At 38.7% G+C, this 18575-nt stretch overlaps 1 protein-coding gene across 3 annotated transcripts in view; it reads left to right on the forward strand.

Moving 5' to 3' along the window:
- Positions 1-18575, forward strand: part of LOC136847885 (uncharacterized) — a 288188-nt gene that overhangs the window by 228389 nt on the left and 41224 nt on the right. For all 3 annotated transcript variants that reach the window (XM_067119895.1, XM_067119896.1, XM_067119894.1), the window contains exons 3-4: positions 4343-4558; positions 6623-6749. In XM_067119895.1, the coding sequence (XP_066975996.1) occupies positions 4343-4558; positions 6623-6749 (343 nt within the window). The remainder of the gene's footprint in view (positions 1-4342; positions 4559-6622; positions 6750-18575) is intronic.

Below are 18575 nucleotides of genomic sequence, written 5' to 3' on the forward strand. Positions count from 1 at the left end.
CACTTCGGTCACCTCTCTTCGCAGGTCGTCGAGGCTTGGTATACCATCATAGTTCACTGTGCACGCTTTGGCATGATCCTTTAAGATACTACCAATGTTTTCACACACATTAAGGTCAGGGGAGCTACCTGGAAATTCACTTGATGAGAAGAAATCGATACCACTGTTTCGAAGCAGCTCCTGTGTCTGCAGAGCCTTGAAACATGGTACCTTATCATGCAAAAATGTAACTACCTCAACAGATAACACATTTTCAGGATCTTTGAGGAAAGGAAATACTCCACCAGTAAGCAGTTTCTCTGAAGTATTTGCCATTCCATAACTGTCCTTTTTCTTTGATGATCCACATTAACCTTTTGACTGTGAAACAGAGAAAAATTCCTAAACATCAAATGATGTCATTTTTATGATATGGCTTCCTGACTGTGTAAATGAAGAATTCGTCTGATGCGGCAACATAGAGAAAGTCAGCTTCATCCCAATCTTTAAGAAATGAACCACAAAACCATGTATGGTCTTCTCTCTGTTGTTGAGTGATGTTGGGCTTGCTGATAACATGAAATGGGTTGATGCCAGATTTTTTCAACTCACAATATACAGCACTATAACTTATCTTCTTTCCCCTTTTTGTTTCTAGTTCAAGCACCAATTTACATAAAGACTTTCTTGGTCTACCCACTGCCTCAGCTATGATGTCCTTTGACTCCTGAGAAAGGACTTCAGGCCTTCCAAGATTCTCACTCTTTTCGTGATGACGGTCATATGGATTTTTGTTCCAGTTTCTTTTAACAAAGGATTCATCTCTTCTAATGTATTTAGCTATCCAGGAATGTGAAATGAAGGATACGCCAGCATCCGTGGCCTCTCTGAAGGTTATAGCCCGGATTCGGTCAACTCATCTGATTTCCTCAGAGTCGTTAGCCATGGCTGTATCTAACTCCATCACTCAGTCTGAAAATACAAGAAATGTAAAATGAAAAATAGCTTAATGGAAACTTAAAATAATGTACTTGGAGATAGGGTATAGCAGAAAACTTGATAAATTTCCATTTGTTCTGTTGGGGGGGGGCTCTAATTTCGAAACACCTGGTATACACCGGGTTTTTCAAAATTAGAGCCCCCCCTCCACAGAACAATTTGAAAGTTATGAAGTTTCCTGTTATAGCCTATCTCCAAGTATATTATTTTAAGTTTCTGTTAAGCTATTTTTCATTTTACATTTCTTGTATTTTCAGACTGAGTGATGGAGTTAGATACAGCCATGGCTAATAACTCGGAGGAAATCAGATGGATTGACTGAATCCGGGATATAACCTTCAGAGAAGCCACGGATGCTGGCGCATCCTTCATTTCACGTTCCTGGATAGCTAAATACATTAGAAATATGACTGTCATCGTGAAAAGAGTGAGAATCTTGGAAGGCCTGAAGTCCTTTCTCAGGGGTCAAAGGACATCATAGCTGAGGCAGTGGGTAGACTAAGAAAGTCTGTACATAAATTGGCGCTTGAACCAGAAACAAAAAGGGGAAAGAAGATAAGTTATAGTGCTGTATATTGTGAGTTGAAAAAATCTGGTATCAAGCCATTTCATGTTATCAGCAAGCCCAACATCACTCAGCAACAGAGAGAAGACTGTGCATGGTTTTGTGCTTTATTTCTTAAAGATTGGGATGAAGCTGACTTTCTCCATGTTCCCGCATCAGATGAATTCTTCATTTACACAATCAGGAAGCCAAATCATAAAAATGAAATCATTTGGGCTGCAAAGTTGGATGATATCAGCGATGACATGCGCTATCGCCAAGTTGTGAAATTTCCTGAATGTTTGGGAATTTTTCTGTTTCACAGCCAAACGGTTAATGTGGATCATCAAAGAAAAAGGACAGTTATGGAATGGCAAATACTCCAGTGAAACTGTGCTTACTGGTGGAGTATTTCCTTTCCTCAAAGATCCTGAAAATGTGTTATCTGTTGAAGAAGTCACATTTTTGCATGATGAGGTACCATGTTTCAAGGCTCTTCAGACTATATCAATTTTAGTTTATGCTGTAGAGGGGGCTCTAATTTGAAACACCATATATATATATATATATATATATATATATATATATATATATATATATATATATATAAATATATATATAATATAAATATATATATATATATATATATACGAAGGAATTTATAAGTGATAAATGGATCATGAAGTCTACAAATATCGCATTAATATCAAATCCACGCTAACCACTGAGAATATTCCCAGAGGTAAGTTAACGCCGAGTCTGGTGTACTTTATTTACCCGTCGAGAGCGTACCAATGAACTATCATGGTCGAGGTGGGTTAATGCCGAAGCTAAGTACAATTTCCCCGCTCTCGACGGGTAAATAAAGTACACCAGGCTCGGCGTTAACTTATACCTCTCTTGATAGCTCAGTGGTTAGCGTCGACTGGATTCGCTGGATGCTTGGCGTCTGTGTTGTGGGATCGAGACTCAGCAGTGCCGTCCATTTATCACTTATAAATTCCCCTTCGGTGATAATTCCCCATCGGGGGATATTCCCGAGGCAGCGTGGATTTGATATTAGCGATATTTGTAGCTTCATGATTGTATATAAATCACGGTGTGATAAAAATGTCATATATATATATATATATATATATATATATATATATATATATATATATATATATATATATATATATATATATATATATATTATAATGTGTGTGTGTGTAACAATCATAAAGGTGACCTTTGGAAAAGGCAGATGATGATCTGGCGGGGCACTTTCGCTGTAGAGGCAATGGTGCTGGTGGCGAGGAATGTCTGACGTATGTGTTTGGGATCTGACGAAGGCGTTTTAAGCACATGGGAGAAATGTGACAGAGTGATGGAAACCTTGTGATATCTATAGGTGGGGTTCTTCGAACATTGAACTGGACGGTGACGTCACGTTTCAAGGGAGGGTTATCAAGAGAATGTGTTCATATGTGCGCTCTCTAATGTCTGTATTACAGAGGAACCATAGAATGGGTATTCACTTCGATTTGTGGCTAGTGATCGCTCTTTTGAGCTGTGTTTTGTGAATAAGACAGTCACTGTTAGGAACGGTTTCCTGATGTCCATGAAATGTGAGTAAGATTACTCATTAACACTTGTACCTTTTTCAGACATATGGAATGCCCATTTTACGTTGCAGTGAAAGCCTTCTGTTTTTATTATGCATTTTTCCATTTTAAGTGTTTATTTTTTATACACCACTCCAGGATTCTAATATAATGTAATGCTCTTCCTACAGGAAACTTGAACATTGTCCTGGAAGGACAAGGAGTGGGAAGTGGTGTTATTACTTTTACAGACTATAAGACTTGTATTGCGGTTGATACGACCTTATTATATTTGCTTGATGACAAGGGGGTCATTGTCTATTATGGTTTGGTGTAAAATAATATCTATGCTTATTTGGGGAACAGGGTTCCCTATAGTAATGTGTTCCTTTGATCAGGAGTGAGTCACTCCATGTCCTAATCGTAGTCTTTGCAGAGTTACTTTCATTAAATTTGTTAATAAAGTCTAGTTTTCTATCTCAGTGTCTCATTTCAGTAGGCCTTTGTGTAAAGATAGGTTTATGATGGAAAGAGAAAGGATCTGCTGACCCAGGTAAGGCTACAGTTACCAGAAACCTCTCAAAGAAGGTGAGATGCTAAATTCTGTTCTTAAAACAGATACTTCAATATAAAGACGGCCCTTGAACCCGGGCGGTTAACACACACACTCACACACACACACACACACACACACACACACACACACACACACACACACACATATATATATATATAAATATATATATATAGTTTTATTACATAAAGGGTATGTAATAGAGTTAACTTATTCGAATCGAACAGGAAAAACAGATATACCCTTCATTATTATTCATTGATTTACAGTTTTTGCCATTAGTGTTGAATACTTTGGTGAATTTGAACGCCTTACAACTTCTGTTATCAGTGGCATTTCCACAAAGGTTTGGTTATACTAAACCTTCAACTTCCAAGAGATATAACGATATTTCTAAATTTATGAATGCTACCATAAACTATAAATGGAATACAAATATTTGCCATTTCTGGCACCTCAGACTTTCCTGTGACTGAAAAATTATTTCAAAAAATAGGCAAATCACCTGTTATTTCTCACTCCATGTATTCACAGGAAGAGCTCATGAAATCAAGAAATAAATAAAAGCATTTTTACTTCAGATAATCAAGGTTTTGGTGTTCAGCCATTACGTGTGTCTTCGCAGAATAATAAAATTGCTCACGATGTTCCTTTCGTCAGAACGAACTGGAGGTCTCTTAGATACCAGTCACTGGCGGTCCATCCTTAATTCCACCATCTGGCAAGACGAAATGACGGAGCTGCTGGAGAAATTCGAGAGAGAATTGAAGGAGGCAGTCGAGGCTCAGCTGTACGACCAGGGACCAGACGACCAGCGCGAGAGGTGGAATATCATCGGCTCTCTCTTCTATTGCTTCACCGTCATCACTACCATAGGTAAGAAAGTCGTTTCTCGAATGAGGGAGGCGTCTTGTAGAGAAGGAAGACCGTTCTCGAATAAGGGAGATCTCTAATGATGATGTCCTCCAAAAACAAGGGAATGTCTTTCAGATAAGAATGATGGATTTCGTATGGCAGGTCTTTCAAAATGGGTGTTTTTTATATAATACAAAAATGTTTCAAGTAAGTAAAATGTGTCACAAATAGTCAAAACATCTAACGTATAAAGTAAAGGACTCTTGAGTTACAGTGAATTACTGTTAAAAATGAGTTCCGTTACAATTTTATTCCTGCAAGTCCAGCTGTTATGCATGCGCTGATGATACTGTGCATGCATCTCTCTCTCTCTCTCTCTCTCTCTCTCTCTCTCTCTCTCTCTCTCTCTCTCTCTCTCTCTCGTGAATAATTTAGCATGCAAAAAGCTAACTGATTCCCTAAGCAGGTCTTATCACTGGGGGAATCCTTAAAATCCGAAATGGAAGAAATGATAGCAATTTCTCTCATTGGGCTTCAAGATGCAAAATTGTTTGTTCTCAGGAACTCCTCATATTATCCTCATTCCGAACACAGTCTATCCGAAGAGATTTGCGATCTGTTGAAATGAGCGAGATTTTCTTCCTTTGCTGCAATTCACTTCTCTTGTTGCCTAAAGAGTTCAGAAAATATTTACTGTCACGGCTTCTGAACTTTCGATGAATTCTCACCCGTGAAAATGAACAGATAAAAAGCTCTTTTCTTTGCCGTAAACTTTTACATTATAACAGCATCATTCTTACCAAGACTTGTTAGGTCATTACTGTTTAAATTATGTATCACAGTACAACTCCATCTCTAAGCGAAACAGTTACCATCCCTACCTTTTAGCCTAATTTTTGTCAAGTGCTTATGCAGTTTCGGTAAATGGCTGAATTCATCCAAGATACGTGACTGAAGCACTTTAATTCAGCAACAGCATTCTTCCCTTCCTTTTGAAAATATCGCCGATTTTCAAAAAATAAAAAAAAAAGTCAGGGAATATATGCAGTGAACAGAAAATATTGACTGACCTCGATAAATCCTTAATCTGTCATATAATTGTTCTTCAGTGATTTATGTGAGAAATCATTTTTTCTTTGGGCGCAACTGAGCAGCGTTCTAATAGCATTATTTATAAAGCAGTTTATTCAGATGACTGATTCCCATTTCTAGATTCTACAAGGTTTTATCCAAAGGCTTTATTCTAAAAAGAGAGGAAATTGGAGCTAAATAAAACCGGAGAAGTTAGGCAGAAGACAGAAGGGATGAATGACCTGTAAAAGGCAAAAAGGCTACATCTCTAGGGGCAATGTAAAGAACCTTCTTTACTATCTATTTATCGACTGGCGCGTAATAATCACTGGTGACGGTAGTAGTAGTAGTAGTAGTAGTAGTAGTAGTAGTAGAGGCTGCCGCTTGTCTTGCTCAAACATGGTCTTTATTTGCTCCCCCCCATTCTTCTTCTCAATTTGAACATTGTTTCTTTCCTGATAAAGACTCTTGTACATGTGAAATTGTTTTTGCAGAGCGTCCTCCTTTAAAACTGTAGAAAAATGTGTATATCTTACATTGTGGAATATTGGAAGTCATTTGTTCTTTTTATCAAGTTGCAGTAATACAAAATAACGGTTCTTTCCATCACTTGGCTGAAAATCTGTGTGGCTTACAAATGCTCTTCAGCTTTTTATGTATCTCATTTGCAATATTTTAGAAATACGAGTCAATTTTCACGATGAGCAATCTAAAGTACCCCAGTTTTACCCAGTTTCAAGTAAGCTATTAGTTCTCTTTTTTGTAGGATCGTACGAATGGAAACTGTCTTTTATAAGGTGGGTTGTAAATGACATAGGAATCCGTGTTTGAATTTTGGAAAGGGAAAAGATAAGGCACATATAGCCATATATCTCCAGCAAGATCATCATGTCAACACGGCAGTAAAGCGTATATGTTTATTTATTAATTTCTGACGTATAACCTTGTGATTTATTTTCTCGTTTCAATTCATTTATCCTCAAGTCATCTTATGCTTCATTTGTGCTCACGAAGGGTACGGCCACGTCTCACCTCAAACGCTGGAGGGGAAGATGGTTACCATACTTTACGCGATACTAGGAATTCCTCTCATGCTGCTCTGCCTAAGCAACATTGGTGATTCCATGGCTACGTCTTTCAGGTAAGATTATCATCATTATTATCATTATTAAAATAATAAACAGTGCTATACTCTCATTGCACGGCACTTCACTAAGGTCAGAGAGACTATTATTATTATTATTACACAAAGCAGTGTAACCAAACTGCCGAGTTGCCTCCAGACTCTCACAGGGTGGGGCTGGAGAGCTTGTTCTTCAATGAAAGTTGATGATTATAGCAATCTAGTGAAAGAAGTTGGACAGATAGTTAGGGAGAGACCATGTGGAGGTGATGTAAAATAAAAGACAATAAGAACTACAACTGGGACTTGAGGATGGGTGCTGCAAGAAAAAAATCGACGATACTGCCTTGTGTGTGCAACACACTTACGAGTGGGTCCTGCTTCATTCATACAGGCTCAGGTATGTGATGTAGTAACAAGACTCGAAATATCACAATCTTATCCACTTACAAGACACTAACTTGTTGGTCAAGATAAAAGAGTGCAAATCTTGTGTGGCCATAGATTAACATCTTCAGCTTATACAGAACCAAGCTTCGAAACTATTAGGCAGTGAATCGTTAGCTTATGAAGATGTTCGGAATTCTGTACATCAGAAAAGTCAGGTTAACAAAATGAATTTTGTCAAGCAAGGATATTAGTTGTAGTGGATCTTGGGAACTCTGGACCTTGCACATGACTGGGAAAAGGGCCAAAGTCTTTGGTAAGCGAGGATGAGAATCCTGTGGCCGTGATAAAAACAAATACTAGGCTGGGGAGGATTGCTATATACCATGCAGCAGCAACTCTAGGCGAAGCATTGTAGTAGTAGTAGTAGTAGTAGTAGTAGTAGTAGTAGTAGTAGTAGTAGTAGTAGTAGTTGCACAAAATGAAGGGTTAGAAGTACTTACATATATATTTTTAAGGGTAAAATGTTTAAGATGACTTTGAAATGATATTAATAATATCACTTCAAAGATTAGTACAATAATAGGATAATAGTTTAAAGTATATTTGATGTAGGATGCTAGTTTAATGTGTACATTTGGTATTTGAACTTTCAAGATAGGCAATTATAAGCATTTTTAGAGGGAATGGGTGTTAACTATTCACAGATTTTAACTATTCACGGGGGGGTTGTAGTACACATCCCCTGCAAATACGGGGGGTTTACTGTACACTCAGGGAGGGGTTTAACTCCAATACATATGTATTGAATTTCATGGCATTTTCAGCTCTCTCACATACCTCATGCAAATATTTCCATTGAGTTTCGTTCATCATTTTGCTCTAATATTTACTAAAAAAAACCTATAACCTGGAGTTCTGTTATCTCTCCACAAATCAAAAAGTAATTAAATGGCAATTCTTCATCTGTATTTTCTCTCTTGGACACCAAAAAGGACTTTTGTTTTCTTATTGTGATATCCTTTCCGGGCATAATGCCTGCCTCCAGTATACATAATTTAATGCTCATGTTCTTTTGAACACCAAGCCAAACTTTAGCTAACTAGTTATACTGTTTTTCTATGCCTTTAATATTATTAGTCATCCAGCTATATAACATGATATAACCGCTGCATCGAAAACTCATTATTTATATACATATGGCATTTGGCTGTTAGCCATACAAAAAATGGTAAACTTATTTGTTACTGCCTCACTACAACTCTCGTGCAGACTAATGGCATCACCCAGCTTGCCACTATCCGCAAACCATGCTCCAAGGTAAAGATGTCATGTTGGAGTAGATGAATCACCTGGAAGAGACATGTCAACTAGCCAGGGAGAGCCTTTAAGCAGAACAGGGACACCAAAAGCATCACTACAACAAGGTCGAGACTGTCAGTTCAAGTTGGGAGAGAAAGTGGTAATGTTACGGCCAGCAGAGGCAAGCAAGTTGATGTTGTAGTGGACAGAGTCTTACTAAGTCAAGAAGCCAATTAATCACATGGACTACAAAGATGAAGTCAGCAAAAATTAACTCTCCACATAAACATCCCACAAGAGGGAAGCGAGTGAAGCAGCAGTGACTGTTGTACTAGAAGAAAGATCCCTAAGTGTGACCATCACTGAGAAGGAAAATGATGTGACCATCACTGAGAAGGAAAATGACAAGGACCAAGCAATCCCAGATGAGGACTGGTTGGCACTTTGACTACAGAAGGAAGAAAAGATGTACAGAGATGTCAACATTGATGGAGACTTGGCAAGCAGCAGAAGAAGCAGACATTGCAGTTGCTCGAGGAATACCAAGACATCTTATATAGCAACCCAGGACAAACTTCATTGGAAGAAAACTGCGTAAAATTGATATCAGAGCAAGATGTATCCTTTACTGTATGCTACTAGGGAACTGATCAAGGGAGAAGCTGAGGTCAGTGTCTATGCTGTCCTCGAGTAGTGATGGTGAGGAGAAAGAATGGATCAAACAGGCTCCACATGGATTACCATCAACATAACACCATAACCAAGTTTGGCAATGAACCCATTGTAGATCCTGAGGCTATGATGGTAAAACTTTGTTGTGACAGATTTTTTACCAGGCTGGACTCCACCAAGTGATATTGGCAGATCCTAATGAAAACACTAGTTTCAGGTAGATGTTACCAGTTCAAGAGGAAGCCATTTGCCTTAATGTAATCTGCAGAAACTTTCAACAAAGTTATGAAGAAGCTGCAATCTGGAGCAGGGACGCTGGCCATTTTGTAGACAACATGTTAATTCATATAGCATCATGAGCAGAACACATCAACGGATTAAAGACCAGTTCTAAAGTGATGTAAGCAAGACTGATTATCTGCCTTTCCAAGTGTTAAATCAGGGACAAGGTAAGCTGTAAAAGGATTTTCATGGGTGAACAAAGTTGATGAAGATCCAGGAGGCAGCAACACCAAGGACCAAGACACTGGTGAAATCATTCCTAGGTTTGATAAGCTACTACGGGAAGTTTGTGAATAACTACGCCAAACTAGCAGCTCCTCTGTCTAACCAAGTGAGAAAGAAACAACCAAATAAGTTAGAGTGGAAGGAACCTACACAAAAGGCATTTGATGGACTGAATATGTATATAAAAAAATTATATATATACAGTATATATATTACATCTTGGATGACTTTAGAAGAACTATGTGCTGGCCTGGCAGTGGCTCTTTGCTGCAGGTGCATTTATGCAGGCTTTTGAAATTTGCTCAGTTGGATACAGAGAGCTATTTGATCATGATCTTTCGAACATTGAACTGATGCTGCCGGAAGTGCCCAGGTTCCAGTGAGGTATGTGTGTGTGTGTGTGGGCGATCTCCCATGGTATATTAACCAGGGGACAGACTCTTGCAGGGGGATTGCATTAAGAGATCTGGGTTTGTTTGGTTAGTAGTGAAGTGTTAGAAGTTTGCCACTGGAAAATCTGTTATTTGTTGCCATAGAAAGTGAGTACCATGATTCATGAACACTTATCTCTTTACAGACAATGTTTTTGATAGGAAGACCTAATAGTGCTGCAGTGAAATTGATTGATGTCTGCCTGATGAATTTTCCCATGTACTTCTTCAGTGTGCATTTTTCTGTTTTGAAAATGTATGTTAATCAACACCATTTCAGGTATGTTTCTTTCAACAGGAATTCTCCAGTTTCGTCCTGAGAGGACAAAGATTTTGAAAGTGGTGGCTTTTACTCTTACATACTATATCACATATATTGTGGTGTAAAAGAATTATGGCCTTATTACTGTGTTTGACGACCAGGGTATTATTCACTAGTATTGCTTGATATAGAAGTAGTCATAGATTTGTTTTGCGAAACAGCATTTCCTCTGGTTATGTTTTCCGTTGATAGGAGGTGTGAATCACTCCATTTCATGATTGTAGCTTTTGCTGAACCACTTTCGTTAAATTTGCAAATAAAGTCTAGTTTTGTACTTCAGTGTTTAATCCAGTAGTCCTTTGTGTAAAGATAGGTTTAGTGAGAGAAGACAACAAAGGAGAAGGGATTTGCTGACCTAGGGATGAGCTGCGCTACCACAGACATCTTAGAGAAGTAAGATGATTGATTCTGTTCTTAAAACAGATAAAACAATAAAAGATGGCCCTGTTTGACTTGGGGAACAGGCTCACTAACAGTGGTTGGCAGCAGTATTAGACATAGGTAGATAAATAGATAGTAACAGATACGCTTCCGAAGAGACATATCTTAGTAATGCTAGTATTGGCATCTCAGAATAGAATAGGTTTTGATGGTTAAGCGATTGAGCTGAGGAAGCTGATATTGTGAGGCACACTTGAATCATTCTTTTTCTCGAGGCGACTCTCTGTGTGTTTAATAATGCGTCATGGGGTGCAAGGTTGTTAACATGTTATATAGGGATTTATGGGCGTAAATTCATTTTGGGGAGTGTTTAGGTATATATAACATGTGTAGTGTAAAGTAACTGCGGTATCTTCACTGCTTGTGTGTGTTGAAACGCAAAATCCGCAAGTGTTTTTTTTTTCTCCTTTTTCTCTCTCTCTCTCGGTCTGTGGTGAGAGAATTCCTACGCCGCCGAGCAGAGTTATCAATTTTTTTTATTGTTAATTTTAATGTCAGATTCCATTGCTTGTCATTACACTGCAATTAATATTTGGGGCAGTGGCTGTAGTGACGTCATCCCCTGAGTGACGTGTCAGTGACATCCCTGATGTAGGCTACTGCCCCATATGCCTTACTTGAGGCATCAGTAAAGACATGAATTTCTGATTCGCCTATCAAAATTCCTTTCTTAAATTTTAATTTATGCACATTGACAAACTCCTTCAGGATTTTCATAGCCTCTTGTCTGTTTTTCTGTGTCCAGAACATCATCCCATCCCATACCTTCTTCCCATAGTTTCTGTAAAAACAACTTTCCTCTAACATATGTTGGACTGACCACCCCTAACAGATCAAAATTAGATACTAACAAGGAAAGGATCCTACATTTCTTGGGAACCCAGTTACTAGACAATTCTCTCACCCCTTTGAAGGGTTTCAAGCACAATATTGATCACTACTCCTATCTCATAACATTCCTAACACAGAAATCTCAGTGGGCTCTTCAACTCCTACCCGTTGATCAATGGCATGTTAGCTTCATCTAAGAGCTGTTTAACAGTTAAATAATTATCCCACATTTCTCCCTCAGTAGCATAGGTGGCAATATAATTGTCAACATAAAACGATTTTATTAACTCTGCCCTCCCAGCTACCCTAAAATGAGTCTGAAGAACTTGTTCATAAGCGGTTCGCTAACTAGGATCTCGATCAAATCTCATTTCTAAAGCATTTAATTGTGCAATGGCATTACGGTAATTGACACTCAGACGTCGTTCATCGTGAAAGGGGAGACTCTTGATAACCCTGATCAGTTTGTACTACACTGTCCTTTACTTTTTGGATGGCTACGTTCTCAGAGATGGAAAATTGCTCTTTGGGACTGATACCAACTGTATCAAGCCGCCACCATTCATCGATATCATGGGTCAATTCTACTGTTTGGCAGACACACAAGGCTTTCATGGCAGTCATGTCAATTCCCTCAAGTGCCCACTGTGGGACCCTCCCATAAGGGGACACCCCTTGATGTGTCACGAAAAGACTGACTCCATCACACTTGTCCATACCAAGGACGAAATGATTAAAATAGTCAACTACGATCAGCACGTTCACATTTTTCAAAATGACATTACGAACTTCCTCACCTGCCATTTTGTACCCTTTGTTTTGCAAATGATGTTTTGTTAACTAAGCCCAAGTTGTAGGTGGGCGTGGTCACATTGTTATGCACTACCAGTTTTGTCCTTATTACCCTATTTCCCATTTGAACTTCACAAGAAACCAAATCATATTCACCATTAATAACATTAGAACCAAATGGTGCAATACTAAAGGAGACTTTCTTTATTACTGGCAACTTTAATTTCTGGGCTAGCCGACTCGAAACAAAACTACGTTGGCTCCTGGTGTCTAAAAACACCCTGGTCGGAGCCTCTCGGCCCTGGGCACACAAGATGGCCAACGTGGTTGATAACATTGTCGATGGTAGGCCTAAGTCAGACGTGTTTACTGACTTGGCATTCACGCAGGGTTTTTCATCACTCTTTTTCTTCCCACTTACCCTACTTCCATTAGAACCCTCGGGATTTCTATCTCTACATTGGCCCTTTACTGGCTTAGATGTGACATGACTTAATGACAGACTCGGTACAGTTTCGTTGCTGAACTGCTCGGTAGGCGCATTTGACTGAGGTTTGAAAGCATTATTATCGCAAATCAAGTTATGATGTCTACCATTACACAGTTTGTAATTCTGTGTGTTACACTGAATGCTACTATGGCCTTTGCCTAAACATTAAAAGCACCTACGGAAATACATTAGTTGTTGCCTTCAGTCTTCAAAGGTGGTGTGATTGTTACATTCGCTGGCAGAATGCTCACCTTGGCAAAATGGACACTTTCTAGTATGAGGGGTTTGAAATGGAACTGTCTTAGGTCTTACAGACTCGTCCTCTCCCTTTTGCAATGCATCGTCCTCCAAACTCCTGATGAGGAAATCAAGTGCCTCAAAAAACTCATCTAAAGTGTAATCACACTTTCTCAAGTAATCCACAACTTTATGATATAAATCGCCTTCAGAGAGCTCCTGATTAATCAAACTCATGACCATTCCCTGCCCCACATCTGCTGTACTCAAGCATTCAATTTGCTCTAACAACACTCAACTCAATGCGGAAATTGTTCAAATCCACACTGTTGAATTTGGGAACAAAGATATTGGCGATTCGCCGATGCAAAACAACTAACGTTTACTGCTGATTACCACAGCAACATTCCAACAACCCTAATGCAACGTCATAGTTAGCAGCCGTTACACTTAAAGCCTTGACTACTCTAAGCAGTTCTTTCTCAAGGGCACCAAGCAAATATGTAAACTTAGTTATGTTACCTAAATCAGTATGTCTGTTAACGTGAACATCAAACAATTCCCTAAAGGTAGTGTATTCACTAATCTCATCATTAAACACAGGTAAAGGAAGTTCTTTCAACTTCGGCAATCTAGTCTGTTGCTGCGATATGCTAGCAAGGAATTCAGTTCTGGTAAGGAGAAGGGCAATTACATTATTCGCTCCATCGAGCACTTGACGAATTGACAATTCAAAGCTTGATTCAAACTTTACTGTACTAGTCAAATAGAAGTTTCTCAACATTTGCTCATTGGCTTTAATGCGATCGATCAGATTCTGGTACACAGCCATAGCGTGTCTCCAACAGTTCACGATGGGCCTCAGCTACCACATCGGTCAGCAAAACAACAATGATCGCAGTACTCTGAACTTCCATTACGTCCTTGTCACTCTCGCCACTTCCTCAGCCAGCTCGGTAAAACCATCACTTGGTGGACGTTCCTGATGCTCGCTGATACTGACCATCCGGTTCGAAGGACCATATGTCATGAATTTTTTCCCCACGACTGGGAGGGTTCTAAGTCCCAGATGGTATGGGACTGGGATGATCAGGCCTGAAGGGCACTATCAGCAAACATCGAAGTGAAGGTCCAGCAAGATAAGATCAGGTAGGGTTTTACAATTTTATTTAAAAAATAGACTATTTAAATTAAACATACATTGACACATAAGGACCACTCGGTCAGGTATAGGACAACTCTGAAAAAGGTACGCGAAACTCAAAAGTATGGCTTCTGGAAGTTAAAATTTTATACAAAACTCACTTCGAAATAATCAGGCTATACTTTAACAAAACATTAACTACATCAAGCCTCTGATGGCAAAAATGCGAATGGATTAACTTAGCATACTAAAGGAACCAGCTCTTGACCATAAAATGAAGAATTTGGCTGGGGAGGTGACGACTTGGAGAGTACTCAGCTTACCTCAATGATATGCCCTTGATAAAGACGCGTATTGCCCCCTTTGCATGTCTCGTCATCACCTCGGTTCCCTTTCAAAATTTCTGCATAGGTTACTTTACTGAAGAACTGACTTGAATTATTGAAAAAGAGCCTCTCCAATATTCCTGATACAGATAATGCAGGCCACTGGCCGGACACAAAAAATACTAGAACATATTTACAGAAAAACGGGAAGCGCGAACTCTGCCACCTGCTTACCACTCCCCCTCGCTTATCCTGAATGTTGTGAAGGATTGTCGAGAAAAAACTAATCCAATTTTTTCACAACATAGGGCACAAGTAACAGATTACCAACTACATTTAGATAAGATATCAAAGTACAATTGAAAATCTGTATTACGCTGGTACAGGTTATAATGTATTTGGGGATAAATTAGAAGAACATTTTGTCTCTTACCTTTCGTGTGCCAAATACATCCACCATAGTGTTAATGTCTACCTTGTTGGCATGACCTCTTTCAATGCAGAGAAGTCCTAATGCTGAAAGCCTATCTTGGCCCATAGCAGATCTAAGGTAGGTTTTGAGTCTTCTCAAGCACGAGAACGACTTATCGGACTTAGGCAACTTGCAGAAAATTACCTAACTTGTTTCCCATGATCGTGAACGAGGTCCGATAAAGCTATCACATGTTTAAATGAAGGTCTATGTTCTATTATCATTCTTATAAATACATCATTACACCACAAAAACCCTAAAATAAGCACGAGAAAAATTTTCTGCTATACAATAGAAAATGAACGGAAGTGGCTCAGTCCTTTTAACTTTCTTTTCCTCGATCATAAACATGTTTGACCTAGACAAGTGTACCATAAATGTACGGCTAAAAATCCTAAAATAACGATTTTTCATGATTTATCTTCCTATTTCTACATATCAAACACATAAATGATTATTCATAATGCTAACTGAATTGTTGTAATGTTATAAACTTACATAAATAGCCAATAAATAGACCCTGGACGCGGTGGTCCAAACACTAGCAGAGTTTGTGGGAGATTCGTTGACAGTTGGAGTTTCCCGCCTCCTCCATCGCCAGCAAGGATGGAAAAACGGAGTCTTGTATTCATAGAAAATGAGTAGGATGGTTTTTGTAATCGAATGGGGATGTTCTAAAGTAAATGATAAATTGAGAATCATAATTCATGTGCAGTTATTCATTACGTGGTTAACTTACAAATACAAGTTTATCATTATTTTTATTCTTATTCATGTTATTTTTCTAAATTATAGAATTGTTTTTCTTCTCCCGAATGCCCGAATATCCCATCCCATTTGCCGATTTTAGCAGATTCCCAAATCCAAGGGGGGGGAGTCTCTCTCTCTCTCTCTCTCTCTCTCTCTCTCTCTCTCTCTCTCTCTCTCTCTCTCTCTCTCTCTCTCTCTCTCTCTCTCTCTCTCTCTCTCCCCGCCTCCTATACCTATGTGTGCCACTTTCTTGGTTGTTCAAGCCACATGTAGAAAACTGCATTGTGGTTTTTATTAAAATAATCTGCCAGCATTTCTTATGGTTGAATATTGCTTTAGAATCACAGGGGTTGTTGACCAGTTGCCACTCAGTAAGCAGGTGATTGATGATTGGTTTATGGTTACTAAAACTGGCGTTACCCCATCTAGCATATTAACGCCATAGTAAAACTAAATGAAACAAAAAAAATTTTAAGGGAGTTCCGCATTATATCATATATATATAATATATACGCACACACACGCACGCACACACACACACACACACACACACACACACACACACACATATATATATATATATATATATATATATATATATATATATATATATATATATATATATATATATATATATATATGTATATATATAATCATATCTGTAAATACATATCAGCTATACATACATACTACACATGTATATGATCTAAATTTTGTTGAGGAGGCCTGCCTCCCTAACAAAGATAGTTACCTGCTCTGTATTACAATCATCTCTGAGAATCGTAGCAAGGAAAAATGTCCATCTCTGTCGGGGCCCCAAGAGAGGAACCTATGTCTTAGATTCCCAAGACTCGGACTTTCGACCAGCAAATGTCTCACAGTCAAGGGCACAATACGGTCATCACAGAATGAAGGGTTTTCACCTGACATCAAGAACCCCTGAGTCAGTCTTGTATATCCAATCCTTTCTAGTCTCCTTGGCATATAGGGATATGACCAAGGAGATACTGATAATGTAATACTGCGCATCTTTTGGTTTGTTTCCATATTTACTCAAAAGGACTGCCAGTATTTTTCATTTTTTTACCTACAAGAGGAATTATATCCCTATATAGTAGTAGACATCTCCTGGGTTCTGGGAGGTGACTGCTGACTTAGCAACTTGCTTGTTCCCAAGATCCCCAACATGGGAAGGCACCCAGCAAAAAGTTACCTCTTTACCTCTTCTTTTCACTAACAATAGCCATTCCATAATCTCTGAAATCGGTGGGTATAAAGGGCTAAAAGATTCTAAAGACTGAAGAACACTGCTTGAGCCACAATAAAAGTAAAACTTTTTCCAATGACAGTTAAAATTTTCTTTATGGCCTTTAGAACTGCATTCAGTACTGCTGTAAAAATAGATTCAACTAATGATAATCCCCACTTCTTTCTACATCAGGAAAACCACTCCAAAGCCGACAACAGTATCTGACTTTGAGCCACTTGTGAAAACTGCAAGAGTTATTAAGTTGGGTGGAATGATCTAAAAATATTGATCGCATTGCTTCATTGGACATTTCTGCTTTCATCAAATTGAAATATCTACAGCATTTTACCTCTGGAAGGGTTGATGGTGAAGGCTAATCGAATATCTAGCTGGTAAAGTGTCCATCCTTGGGATATGTAATTAACTAGTTAAACATTTTACTCTAAAAGCAAATGGTTGGAGTTGTTTTGGGTGATTTTCATGTTATTGACAATGTCTTTCATTTCTGATACAAATACTGGTTACGGACTTAGGGAGCCTGAAATCTGTAACAGCTCCAAACCAGCAGATGCTGGTATTGTAGGTCCAGAGGCATCTCACTAGTGTCTACAAACATGCTCTTAGTGGGAGATGACTAAGATGCTCCTGTAGTCAATCTTATTCCTCCATGGTGAGCTGAACTTAACATTTTAAGGCTATTAGGTTTTGTTGAAGTGTACACTTCACACCCAAAAGTTAATTTTGAAAAGACCAAAGCTGTATATAGTCTCACCATTTGAGTTTGGTCAGTACCCTAGGAAGAGTGAGACACAACTTTTGGCACAGTCATTGCTTTCAAGAATTTTGCCTTAATATATTTAAGACCTGGAATCCAAATCAGCTTGCTACAAAAAATAAACCCCAGAAACCTTGTTTCACCAACACATGGAATTCTCTGCCCATGTATGAACAGATCTGGATCAGGATGGACTCCTGTTACATGGCAAAAGTACATGGTTACCATTTTACCAGCCAAAAACCTGTATTATCAGTGCAGAGTTGAAGGTGGCAATTAGCTTTTGCCATCTTGTTGCTACAAAACATATTGAAAGGTCATCAACGATCAGTTTTACCAATGTTCCATTTAGGTAACCTTGAAGATGTAGGATTTGAAGATACATTCATTGGAAAATGGTTACTGGTAAAGTTATTAATTATCGCTCTCCAATTAAAATCAATAAGGCGGTCAGCTCTGCATATAGATAAGTCACTTGCTAACAATGTGCCTGTTTGAACATGGAAATGTGTAGATTCCCTTTTGTTTAGAATTCCCAGTTTCACTTTCTATAATGGAACACAGGCAATTTCCTCTTTGTTTGGTAAAGATATCACCCCCAAAGAGTGTTACTCTATTCACATCTCCCAGAATAACAAAGGGACAGGGTAGCTGATGAATAAGGGGTTTAAATTCATCAGTGGGGAAGACTTCACTAGGTGGCAGATAGAGAGAGC

Source organism: Macrobrachium rosenbergii, chromosome 17 (genome assembly GCF_040412425.1).
Source record: "Macrobrachium rosenbergii isolate ZJJX-2024 chromosome 17, ASM4041242v1, whole genome shotgun sequence".
Classification (NCBI taxonomy): Eukaryota; Metazoa; Arthropoda; class Malacostraca; order Decapoda; family Palaemonidae; genus Macrobrachium; species Macrobrachium rosenbergii.